Genomic DNA, 13,956 nt, shown 5'->3' with positions numbered 1-13,956 from the left:
CAATTGTTTCTACACTATTTTGCGAGCTACAGTAGTGCTGCTGTGTCAAGTTTACATTTTACCATTGTGATTGACAAATGTAACAGTTAGTTAAGTACTGCATCCCTCTTTGCTAGCAAACGTAATGCTACCTAAAACTAAATAAGGTGGCTCCACTAATGTTTACATTTTGATGTTTGTGACATGCTTGTTTTAATACTTTCAGAGTCATGTGATTTCAGTGAGGCACTCAATGGGCGTCTGGGCCATGTTAGTAAAGAGCTATAGCATAGCACAGAGATCAAATTCAGAAGCTCAGATGGTGACAGGGCACAAGGGGTGGGAGAAAAAAAAATGGTTGGGTTCTCAGGTTCTCCAAACAAAATAGCATATTGCTGCGTGAGGGTATGGCTAACGACCTCCGAGCGTGTCCTTATCCAGGTAATGCGTCCTGTGGGGATACAAATTTAACTAGCACGGAGGGGGGAAAAACGACACGCTCAGCAGATATCCCTGGCCTTTTGTAATAATGACCCCAAATCTGACGAAGGGGGGGGGGGGATCCAGCTGGACTGCATTAATAATACCATCACCAATATTATGCCTGTCCAATTGTCAATTCCACAAAACAGCACAGTGTATTTCACTTACATATTACTTTGACTCTAGTCAGTATCTTGTAATGTAGGGGTTCCTAGTTTTCCCTTTGTTGTTTTACACAATGGTTGCATGTAGTGTTTAGGCCTAATTTCACATCCGTTTAGCAGTCTTGCAGTATGTGGCCTGTTACATCATTATTTCCTCTTAAAATGTAAATATCCTGTTACACTTCAATAAAGCCATTGTATTGCTAACCTTTAAAATCCTACATTTCCTTGCATATCAGAGTATATATTGGAGACAAAGGGCATTTATGCTGTTTTGAAATGTGGCACAATCAACAATAACAGAGACACATTTCACTGCTGCCACTACGCACGCTGTGAGCTAACGACATCCGCTAGATGACCATGCTGTGACTTCATCACAAATGTCATGCCTGCTTCCTGATTGACTAGGAATGTGCTAATTAGTATATGTTAGCTCAGGCGGCATGATATAACCCACCCCTCCCTCTGTGAATAAGCAGGCTCCGGGATCGTGTATGGATTCTCTGTGGTTGCCATTTGGTTTCACTCAAATATAACTTCCACTGACAAGAAAGGAAAGTGTGTTCAGAAACAAAATAAAGGGACTGCTAGGAGATTTATTTAACCAGGCCTATGCATAGTTGTATGTTGGTTAAATAGTATTCTATTTAGGTGGAAGTGTATGTAGTTGTTGTTTTCTATCTTGATTTGGAAGGAAGACTGTTATTCCAGAATTTGTCATTTGTTCCAGATTCCCACCCACACACAGTCTTGTTGCTTTGCAGCACAGTGTGAGTGTTGACACAGAGGGCTGGACAATGAGGAAATAAGCACAAAAACACAATGTGGAAACTTGGCTCAGTTCAATGACTTTACATTTGTTGTTTATTTGGTGCAACTTTCTTTATTTCTCACGATAGTTGACGAAACAAACAAACCACTCCCAGAGTACTGACTCACACACATACACACACCACCCCCCTACCACCTCAAATTGGACCCATTGAGTGAAATCAATAGATTGGTTTTCTCCATCTCTCCCCCGCAGGTCGCACAATCATCCTCTCCACTCATCACATGGATGAGGCGGACATCTTGGGAGACCGCATTGCCATTATCTCTCACGGCAAGATGTGTTGCTATGGCTCCTCCCTGTTCTTGAAGAAATACTTTGGCAGTGGCTACTACCTCACTCTGGTCAAGGCCGGAGACGGGCAAATGACCAACCAGTGCACTGGAGTCGAGCAGTGCCAGGTGAAAGAGGTAAATGGAGGAGAGTGAAGTTGCCCCTAGACACTGATCTCGGGTCAGTTTTTCATTTTACCAAACAATGGTTAAGGTTTGGAAGATCCTAGATCTGTACGTACGGGAAACATCGCCCAGGAGCAAAGTTAATCATTTAACGTATGTGCTGCATTTTGCATTGATGTCTGTTTTGGGCTTAGGAAATGTTATGTGTTGATAACTTATCTATATGTTTTTTGAAAGTTGTGCTAACAGTTGAAATGGTTGAAGATCCAAAACAGGCCCCCAGATTGATAAATAGTCCTCTATTTAGAAAATGATGGAGCTGGGTGAACTCCACACTTGACACTTCATGTGCTACCTAGTTAAAAATCCCAAATTTTGTTTTATTTTTATTGGCTGTGCGTTTTCAGCTTAGTTTCATTTGATCATTGTGAGCTAAACTTGTATTTCCAAAGGAAACATACAACTCTGGTGCATATTTGCAATTGCCCATTCATGATGTCTGATCCCACATTGAACAACATCACTACACCAACCAATAATTCACCCATAATGGGGCATGATAATTTGTTAGACTTTTTGCATCTGGGGGAATCACTCCAATAGTAACCTCTAAGACACATCAGCAACATTTGCCATGCAGTCCATTATTGACACGGTTCCTCTGACTTTCCAAAGTGATCTGACTTGTTGCCCACCCCTGTAATGATCTGTTTAGTCTCCCCCAGCATGAGAATTGGCAGATACCTCAGTACTGGATGATACTAATTGTCTTGAGGGAGGGGGGAGTGGGATTCTTGATCTAGTTCCTTGCAGTGCCTTGCACACTTAGTTTTAATCAATAGCAGCAAATGAACAAGATTCACTGATGCCTGCAGGGCTACAACAATTATCATTCGTCTATAGGCTCTTTGTGGGGAGTGGAGTCATTTGTTCAAAAATGAATAAATAAATTAAGAACAAAAAGACAAACGAGAGATGTAATTCTCCCGCAAAATGACTTGCATATTCAGCCCATTGGTGCCGAGGACTTGGCCTGTGGTTCTCATAAAAACAATAGTTCATGCTTCCCATTCTGTCCATTGACTGTAAATGGGGTGAAATTACATCCATTTTGAGGTTGGGGTATTTTGGTCCTTTAATATCATTATTTTCTAAAAGTAAACACAAAAAATGGTCAAAAACTTGGTTAGCACACTACCGTCATCAAAATGCCATGAATTTGAACTACTTTTACATGGATATACAGCACAGTGGGGTCCAAAATGATTGACACCCTTGATAAAGAAGCACAATCATGACTGTTTAAAACAAATACGGACCAATATTCTTTGCTCCAAGAAATTGGGAAACTATTTTCTTTAATACTAATACAATTGCTCATAGAAATACATTTTGTTCAACAAGTCATATGTTTTTCCCTCAAAGGTAGAGGTAAAAATGATTGACAAAGATTCTTATCAAGTAGTCAAAAGTTTAGTATATGGTACCATATTCTTACCACGGAATGACGGCATCAAGCTTGTGACCCTACAAACTTGTTGGATGCATTTGCAGTAAAAGAAAATGTGTGTTTTTCAACTTTTTTGAGCCCAATTGAAATGAATGGTAAATAATGTGTCATGTTGGAGTAACCAGCATTGTAAATAACAATAGAATATGTTTCTAACACTTATACATTAATGTGGATGCTACCATGATTATGGATAATCAACAATAAATAGTGAATAATGATGAGTGAGAACGTTAGTGGGTCAAAGATCATACCCACAAGACATGCTAACCTCTCACCATCACCAATAACTCATGACACGATTGTTGAGCGAATAACATGAAATATATACAGTGTCCATATTAGGATAGTCTCAGTAGGACTTTCAATCTCAGCAGTCCTGCTTAGACTACAGTGGTGATTCGATAGATATGAGAAGATAATTATGAAGGTAACAATCAGCCTGAGAACTCCCCCGTGATGCAACCTTTTTCATTTCTCTCTAATAGGAGACTGGTGAGTCATTGAGGAGAACCAGTCTGGTTGAAGGGATCGCACGACAGAACTGGAGTAACTCTGAACCCACAGGTAGGACTGACACCACCTAAATAGAATTCATCAACAGGATCCCCCCCTTAGTAATGTATCCACCGTATTCTACCGTAACTGTCATGGGAAATAGTTCAATTGAAGGACGATTTTATGTAATGTTTTTCCAAGTACTCAAATCACCTAACATTGTATGGGTGGAACTCACCACCATACAGCTAGAACAGAACAGAAAGACGAAGAGTGGCCTGAGAGGTCTGACAGGCTTTAGAATGTCATGTCAGCAGTTGATTGTCCACTCCATTTCTTGTCACAGTGACATCTCTAAGTATTCTAGTCCACGCTCTCTCTCTCTCTGAGATCTGTGACACTGGCTAGTGGGTCTGATTGCCCGACCAGTGTCAGTCCCAACCAGAGTAGGTGCCGACCGTAGTCCCAATCAGTAATAAGGCAGCCTTGGTCTTCCAAATATATATATATATATATATTTTACTTGGAGTGACGATCAAGAATCAAGGAGCTGGGATTGGGGGCCTGGATTGTACCTATCATGAAGGGAGAAAGACTGGATTTTGATTGATTGATTGTGTGTGTGTGCGTGCGTGCGTGGGTGGGGGGTGGGGGGCTTGAATACAATGTTATGGCTTCATTTTGATCAATATCCAAACCATCTAAAAAATAAACAACATATATGACAGAGGGACCCAATGATATATTCAATCATATCCTCTCTGTATAACTGTCTGGGTATACTTCAAAACCACACAGATGTACCAGTCAAAAGTTGACACATTTACAGTACTCATTCCAGGCCTTTTCTTTATTTGTACTGTTTTCTACCTATATGAAATCATGTACAGTAGTAACCACAAAAGTGTTACACTAATCAAAATATATTTTAGATTCTTCAAAGTAGCCACTCTTTGCCTTGATGACAGCTTTGCACACTCTTCGCATTCTCTCAATACGCTTCATGACAAATGTCTTTCCAACAGAATTGAAGGAGTTCCCACAATGTGACCAACCACCTTATGTAGCAAATGTTGAAATTGTGTTTTTTACATTAAATAAAAGCAGAGACACAAGCTACAAAACGGTTTATCATACACTGCATTTGAGGAACAATGAGAAAGTAATTCTGCTTGGAGTTGGTAAACTTGTAACCTCACTTTTGAGAAAATGGCCTTTGAATATATTTGGTACCTACTGCAGAGCTCTCCTTTGTCTACACCAATTCAGCATCGTTCACACCCTCTTCAGCTTTAGCACCCACCCAAACTCTGACCATTTTACTCGCCCTAGCAGAGCTGGTTACGTTGTTTTCATGTTATCCAGAGCGTTGAGGACTAACTGTGCTGCTGGCAACAATTTAAATACGCTTTTTTGCCAACGTTTACTGACACCGGCCATATTCAACAGGTGTTGAGCATTCCTAAATTCATCAGTTGTTCTGCGCTATGGCACACACAGACGAGAGTGCTCTGAATTAGGAGTATATGGCCAGACTGAATATGCAAACACACCTGAACAGTTACAGTGCCTTGCGAAAGTATTCGGCCCCCATGAACTTTGCGACCTTTTGCCACATTTCAGGCTTCAAACATAAAGATATAAAACTGTATTTTTTTGTGAAGAATCAACAACAAGTGGGACACAATCATGAAGTGGAATGACATTTATTGGATATTTCAAACTTTTTTAACAAATCAAAAACTGAAAAATTGGGCGTGCAAAATTATTCAGCCCCCTTAAGTTAATACTTTGTAGCGCCACCTTTTGCTGCAAGTCGCTTGGGGTATGTGTCTATCAGTTTTGCACATAGAGAGACTGAATTTTTTTCCCATTCCTCCTTGCAAAACAGCTCGAGCTCAGTGAGGTTGGATGGAGAGCATTTGTGAACAGCAGTTTTCAGTTCTTTCCACAGATTCTCGATTGGATTCAGGTCTGGACTTTGACTTGGCCATTCTAACACCTGGATATGTTTATTTTTGAACCATTCCATTGTAGATTTTGCTTTATGTTTTGGATCATTGTCTTGTTGGAAGACAAATCTCCGTCCCAGTCTCAGGTCTTTTGCAGACTCCATCAGGTTTTCTTCCAGAATGGTCCTGTATTTGGCTCCATCCATCTTCCCAGCGTTTTGTTCAGTAATCCACAGGCTCAAATGCAGTCACACCATGCAGACGTATCCAAATAGTATCCGTAAAGTTCGTAGAAACATGTCAATCGATGTATATAATCAATCCTCAGGTTGTTTTTAGACATAATATTTCAACCGGACAATAACGTTGTCAATATAAAAGGTAAACAACAGTCGTGCGTATGGAAAAATCTCTGGGCCACTGCGGTGTCCACTCATTCAGAGAGGTCTTACTCACTAATTTTTCAGAATACAAGCCTGAAACAATTTCTAAAGACGGTTGACATCTAGTGGAAGCCATAGGAAGTGCAATTTGAGTCCTAAGTCAATGGATACTGTAATGGCATTCAATAGAAAACTACAAACATTTCAAAAATCCCACTTCCTGGATGGATTTTTATCCGGTTTTTGCCTGCCAAATCAGTTCTGTTATACTCACAGACAATATTTTAGAGTGTTTTCTATCCAAATCTACCAACTACATGCATATCCTAGCTTCTGGGCTTTAGTAGCAGGCAGTTTACTTTGGGCACGCTTTTCATCCGGAAGTGAAAATAGTGCCCCCTACCCTAGTGAAGTTAACTAGCTTAACAATGAACCACAATCCCAACTCATGATGTTACTACCCTGCATGAATCTGCAGGTAGCTAACCAACCAGGTTCAATGTTAGCTAGCTTCCATTAGAATATAAATAGCCAAGCATATGGCTCTGAGATACAAATAATAAGGACATACATGTAATGTTAGCTAGCAAGCCAGCCAGCTAACATTAGCTAGCAAGCTAACAGTACACTTTAACTTGAAATGAATAGACTTTGTCAAAATTAGAAATGTGTATTATCTGAAAATTTTGCCTGCTAGGCTATCTTACCTGTGGTCTGAAATGGGAGTAGATAGCCACAGTGAATTTACCAGCTAATGTTACGTCTATCAACAGTTGTTACAGTGACATTCTATTGAAATAGATACTTGCATAGTGGAGGCTTTTGGTAAGACATGTAGCTAGCTAGCTAGCTAAACAATGAACCATAATCCCAACTCCTGATGTTACTACCCTGCATGAATCTGCAGGTAACTAACCAACCAGATTCAATGTTAGCTAGCTAACATTAGTATATAACTAGCCAAGCAAATGGCTCTGAGATACGAATAATAAGATCATACACGTAATGTTAGCTAGGAAGGCAGCCAGCTAGCGTTAACTGTAACTGTAAACTTTAACTTGAAATGAAACAACTTTCTGTCAAAATTAGAAATGTATAATATCTGAAAATGTAGCTAGCTAGACTATCTTACCCATACACATTATAGATGGATGTGTCCTGTCACAGATGCCATGGTTGCCCTTAGTTTGAAGATGTAATCCAGAGACAGGTGTTTTCTCCATCTCCTTAGCTATGAATTCCTTTCCTGTGGTAGTCCTCATGAGAGCCAGCTCCATCATAGCGCTTGATGGTTTTTGCGACTGCAATTGAAACTTTCAAAGTTCTTGACATTTTTCTGGATTGTCTGACCTTCATGTCTTAAAATACTGTATTACCTCATCCCAGGTGTAGATGATTAGATTTCACTTTCACCATAGCTTGTGCATGTCGTGATAGTCTTTGAAGCAGTCCCTCTCTGCCAGGAAACAAAAAGTGAACTGGCATTTCACACTTTTTCTCCCCTTGTGTTGTGCAATGTGTGCAGTTCTTCCTTTTGTCTTTTGGCATGTGTGTTGGATGTTGGATAGTGGCGCTCACCTTGAGTGGGGGGTCTTGTGATGGTTGTGAGGTTGCTTTGGACCTCCAATTCAGACATTGCCAACACCAGCAGCTTTCGGGAAGGCCAACTGTGAGAGAGGGGTTTGACCTTTTGCTTTGGCCATCTACTTGTGGAGAATTAAATCCTTTACTGTAGCAATGTCCACAAAGTGGTAAAAAAAGCTTTATACCACTTCCTGGTCTTGTAGAGGACCTGGTAGTAGAGCATCAAATATGTCGACACCCCCTATGCTGGCACTGTAGTCCTTCACAGGAATGGGGACGTTCTTCCTCACCCATGCCCCATTGCCATTTTTCACCCTCCTTGAGACATGGTCGTTATTAAATGTCTTATGCTGTGTGGTGAGAATGGTTATTTCCCTAGTGTTCTTACATTTCACAAAAAGCAACTTGTCAGTCCTGATCCAACGTATGGTCCCCCTCTCCGATGTCTTTGTCATGTTGTTTACCTTGGTCTTGGGGAAACCAATTCAGGCTGGAAGTAAGTTTTGCATGCACCATGTCATGATGAAGGGGCTTGACTCTTGCAAGGTGATCAGACCCTGCAGTCCCCTTATTCTGACCATTCTCCTGATACTTTTGTGTGTCACTCATGTGAAGAGTACGTTTGATGGCCAAGAATCGGTTTTCACTGATGATGGAGGTGGGGAGCTAGAACCGATAGAGTGGGGACTTACCCATGGTGACAGGGTGAAGACCTTGACCGGCAGGGTCGCTTGCTGGGGAAGGGTGGCTCACAAACGTCATCATCCAAATCCTCTGCATCCTCCACTCTGTGGTGAATAAAATAAAGGGAAATATTGAATTACAGTTGACTAAATAGCATTGCTGTAAAGAAAAAACACCAATCATACACTATCTTTACAGTGACTCACACAGAATGTGTGAAGGACACACACAATGAAAACAGTAATACCTTGGAGACAAAGGCAGAGGTGAGAACCACAAATAAACAATGGCCATGAGAGTTTAGTGGCCTCTCCAAAGTTACAAGGATGAAACTTAGAACAGCAAACAGTGAACTAATATGAAACATAGACAATAACTACTTATAATTCTAACATTGACATTGAAATTAGTTACATAGGCCTATGTAAACTAAATCCAAGGCATAAAAGGCAGACAACTCATAAAAAATTAAATACATAATTGTAAATGAGCTATTTAAAGTCATGAAAATAATTTACTTATAGATCTAAAAGTGGATCCTTCCAGAAAGCAATCTTCGTGAAATCCTCGTTGTCCATATCGTTCCCCTGAGTCCGACTCCAGTATTTTATTCAAAGCTTCTATGTTGGTATACATCAGCCATCTTTTATGCTAAAGCGATGGAATTAAAGTGATGAAATCTGTTTACAATGTAATGTAATGTAGCGTGCTCAGTGCGTCTCGTCTCTGAACCAGGTAGCAATAGTTAGCATTACGCATAAAAGGTTCTAAGCCTTGGTTTGTCCCACCCAGGTCAACTGCATATCCCTGGAAAACTTCTCATTGGCTACAAGACTGTGAAGGTGCCATAGTGGCCAATCCCCTGTGTAATGGATGCCTACAGCGCATAAGCAGGCAACATCATATTTTTGATGCGCAAAGTTAGTCACTCGGTGGACATTCGACACTCGTTGCCATTAAGTCATACATCATCAGATAACATTGGCAAAAAAACATTGTTCCAACCTAAGGATTCATTTAGAACCCCCTATGTAGCTATATCTCAAATCAAAGCTTACATTGTAAGATGTTTGCTGTTTGAAAACATTGTGTAAAATAAAAATGTTGACTCTCGGGGCTGGTGATCAATAACGGTAGGTCACAGGCAGACAAATTAGATATCCTAATGATCTGTGAAGTCCCGGCTTTCGGTGTGTATCAACGTATTCAATGTTTATCTTCACAATGCTAACCAGAATGTCGGTAGCAGCCATCTTGAAATGAGGTCATCGGCTCCACCTGCCCGTATAAATCTGTATGCCCATATATGGTAGTAAGTCACACCCAATAAAACAAATCAAATAGGGTCCCTTACGTTTAAGAGGTTGTTAAGGAAAAAGTGTAAAGCATGTGAAGCCGATCCACTTTCCGACGTCATAAAGCCAAAGCCTCGCTTGGTTGAGCAGCTGTAATTATCTATGTGATCAATGGAGTAGGTGGTGTTTTCTTGGGCTGTGCATACCAAATGGCACCCTATTCCCTATAAAGGGCAATACGTTTGATTTTGAGATTTGCTCTTTAGATATCATAATGATGAGGAACTAACAAGATATGGCAATTCCAGTATCTCTTTGGAATGTAGAATTTCAAATCCACTTGCGTTTCTCGAATATCTTCCATACTTGTCATGGTGCTTGTTTTTGCAAAACTCACAAACCAACTGTATCTCAACTCTGAATATGACCCTTGAGGAGACACCGATTCACCTCACTTTTGAAAAAGTAAAAGAGTTGTAGAATGTTTTTGTGTTGGCCTCAATGATTTTAAATGCAGTGTATTGACTTGTACGGTTGAATTTTTTATTTTTTATTATTGTCATTTGTCATTATAAAGGACAACAATTATACTGTAAGTTCTTTTCAATATATCCATGTCATCCTTCCTGTTATTCCTTTTCAATTTATCCATGTCATCCTTCCTGTTATTCCTTTTCAATATATCAATGTCATCCTTCCTGCAATTCCTTTTCAATGCATCCAAATCATCCTTCCTGTTTCTCTTCACCATGTTGCGCTCATAGATGTCAGTAAGGTGGTGTGTCGGCATGTTCCCGAGGCGGTGTTCCTCGAGAGCATCGGCCAGGAGATCACCTACATCCTTCCCTATGGCGGGGCCAAGGATGGCACCTTTGCACTCCTCTTCAAAGAGCTGGACCTCAAGATGGCCGACATTGGTGTCACCAACTACGGCATCTCAGATACCACACTAGAGGAGGTATGAGGCAGAGGAGACACACATACACTGCGCTCTCCTGAACTAACCAAATGCTTACTATGCCAAGTGTAGTGTTGGATTATGTAGGCAGGTACATACCACCAAGTGAGTGTTGTTAAACACAACTAATATGTCTCAGATATTTTTGGCAGATGAAGAGGCTTGGCAGGCAGTGTGAATAATTCCTTCTCAACAGACACAAGGTTATTCAGGTGGTACCTACTGCACATATTTACTTAAGGAAGGGAAACGAGATGTCAGTCTGTGGTATTTTCAATATTGTGTGTGTGTGTGTGTGTGTGTGTGTGTGTGTGTGTGTGTGTGTGTAATACAGGAGGAGGGAAGGAGGACTATTTATCAGTGTAATGAAGATAGTCCTTGTTTTTGTAATTACAGGAGTGTTGTCGATCATTTGTTTAAGACACATAGAGGTCACTTCAATGATGAAAAATTATGAGAAAAAAAAGCCATTTCATATCATGGTAATTATGCCGTGTTCCATCTCATAGATTTTCCTCAAAGTGGCAGAGGACACAGGTGTTGATGCGGAAATACCAGGTAAAATGGCGGTTGACTGTAATTTGGGGGGTTAAAATGTAACAATTTAGTAAAATAGTTTAATCGTGGACTGATTATATGAAGTATCGACACAACCACTAGAACACACACATCATTGAGTCTTCTGTATAGCTTTGATTTTCAATGATTCTCTGTACTACATTGATTGAACTAGTGTTGATTGATTATGCACTCATTTAGTATAACTCAACAGCATTTTCCTTGTTGGATCAATTACCAAAGGACTTTGCTTTTCAACCTACAGCCAACCTTCGCATTTTATCTCAAATCTGACAATTACTTAAAAACCCTAGTCTTTTATGGTTTTCTGTTTTTAAGTACAGTAGTGTGTAGTGATGGGCACTGATATGGAATATCGATACGATATCAGTTTGTATTGGTTTTATTAAAAAAGCATTGCAACTGTGTGAATGTTCACTTTTTCTCTCGAGAGTCCAGACAACTACTTGCTGATCGCTCCCCATTGGGCCAGGTGTGAATCTTCTGGGAGCCTAAACCTACCCAACTTATTTGAATGCAATGGGAAGCCCATCCACCGTGATGTCACAAGAAAAATAAACGGATATGACGATATACCTTGATCATATCGATATCAATATCATATAAAATTATTAATATTAGTGCCCACAGCTAGTAATAATGCAACGTATAGTTCACAATACAGGTTGCTGTACTTTCTGTATGGTATTCGTAACTGTAAACGGATTAAGCCAAAACAACTCATCTTAAGTATATTCGTTCAGCTATCAACGCAGCTTTGGTAAGAGACAAGACAAGAAGTTCAAGGGAATCCAAGAGGCAACGGCAAAGCCTCACCAAAGTCGGGGACACTGCAGACGAAATGCCTGGGAAAAGTGGTATGCCATTAACTTTTGAGTGTTATCGTCAAATAATACAAAGTAAATAAGCCTATTCTGAACTAGAGAAGGAATGTTTAAGTGTAATGTATGGTCATGATCCATTTTCTTTATGTCCTCCCTGTCTATTGTTACTATCCAGCTGAAGACGAGATGAAAGTGAAGTTCACTAGCAGAGTGGAGGGTATGTACCGGGTCAATGCCTTGTCGTCTTGCAGCAGCTCACACATTCATGTCAAAAAAAAGCCTCATTATTTGCTGCTCTCTGACAATTAACTCTGGAGAAGATGCAAAAGGTCAGTCATTGTGACAATTCGTGCTCCTTTCTGTCCTTGGTTGCCAAGACAGCTGATTTGTCATACAGGTGGCTTTTCCACACGAGCGGCCATTTTGGAAAGCCAAATTAATATTATATGAATTAATATTCCTCACAGGAGGTTTTCATTTTCCACAATACAATAGTATCAGAACATGTCTCCCGTCTTGCAATTTCTCCCTGAGCAAGACCATTTATGAAACAAATTCAATATCACATGCCGGTTTACCATTTGAATATGCTTTGTGTCAAAAATATTTTGGTTGGACTTTTGAGACTGATAAGAGGTTTCTTTTTTTGTGGGGATTGTTTTACTCTTTTGGGTGGAGACTGATAACTGTGTTTTTTGTTCCTTTTTACGCCATGGGAGAAGCTAAATCATTTGTATTCACTTCCCACAAACCCAAGAGCCTAACAGATTGTCAGATGGTTATCAATTCACTTCATACAATCCTATTCTACAGAAAGTGCACTGTAGTAATGCAGACGTTTTGTATGCCTTCCATTTTAGATGTGGAGAGAGTGGCCAATGTGAATGGGAAGGGCTCCAGTGTGATCACGGGATGGGAACTGATCCGGAGACAGTTCCTGGCCCTCTTCATCAAACGCTTTCACCACGCACGCAGGAGCCGCAAAGGCCTCATTGCTCAGGTAATGACCACACATAACCCCCATAGTTCTCTATGCCCTGTTATAAACTGGGTGGTTCGAGCCCTGAATGCTGATTGGCTGACAGCCGTGGTACCCGTATACCACGGGTATGACAAAACATTTATTTTTACTGCTGTTTTTACTTTGGTAACCAGTTAATAACAGCAATAAGGCATCTCTGGGGATTGTAGTATATGGCCAATATACCACGGCTAAGGGCTGTGTCCAGGCACTCCACGGTGCATTGTGCATAAGAACAGTCCTTGGCTGTGGTATATTGGCCATATACCTCAACCCCCCCCCCCCCCCATGCCTTATTGCTTAATTATACCATTTAGTGTTGTACTGTCATGAAAAAATAATTTACATTGTAAAAAATTGGTTGCACTGTGGGAGGGAAGTAGTTTTATAAATGGATGTGATAATACTTCCTACCAATGAATCTGTGGAGGAGAAATTAAATGAGCTAATGAGAGAACTTGTTTTAGGGGACAACACACATTTGAATGCTCAGTACCAATATATATATATATATATATATATATATATATATATATATATATATATATATATATATATACATACATCTGTGTATGCAACACACCTAGAATGCATGATCAGTTTCTTAAGGGTAGTGGAGATTTGATCTCATCTGAAGAATTTTGTCAGTCTCTAGCTGTTGCCAAGGAGACGGAGGTCGTCACAACTTTGAGAGATGCTCTGTAATGTAAACACACACACACACACACACACACACACACACACACACACACACACACACACACACACACACACACACACACACACACACCCACACACACACCAGCCCT

The 13,956-nt window shown here is 40.3% G+C and overlaps 1 protein-coding gene across 1 annotated transcript in view; it reads left to right on the top strand.

Moving 5' to 3' along the window:
- The window catches only part of LOC139416093 (phospholipid-transporting ATPase ABCA1-like), a 240,692-nt gene that overhangs the window by 107,567 nt on the left and 119,169 nt on the right, over positions 1-13,956 (top strand). Inside the window, exons 23-29 of the mRNA XM_071164364.1 lie at positions 1,657-1,871; positions 3,858-3,936; positions 10,530-10,723; positions 11,233-11,281; positions 12,046-12,159; positions 12,302-12,343; positions 12,987-13,126. Of these exons, the coding sequence (XP_071020465.1) occupies positions 1,657-1,871; positions 3,858-3,936; positions 10,530-10,723; positions 11,233-11,281; positions 12,046-12,159; positions 12,302-12,343; positions 12,987-13,126 (833 nt within the window). The remainder of the gene's footprint in view (positions 1-1,656; positions 1,872-3,857; positions 3,937-10,529; positions 10,724-11,232; positions 11,282-12,045; positions 12,160-12,301; positions 12,344-12,986; positions 13,127-13,956) is intronic.

This window comes from Oncorhynchus clarkii, chromosome 9 (genome assembly GCF_045791955.1).
Source record: "Oncorhynchus clarkii lewisi isolate Uvic-CL-2024 chromosome 9, UVic_Ocla_1.0, whole genome shotgun sequence".
NCBI classification, from domain to species: domain Eukaryota; kingdom Metazoa; phylum Chordata; class Actinopteri; order Salmoniformes; family Salmonidae; genus Oncorhynchus; species Oncorhynchus clarkii.
This window is presented reverse-complemented; position numbering and strand designations above follow the sequence as displayed.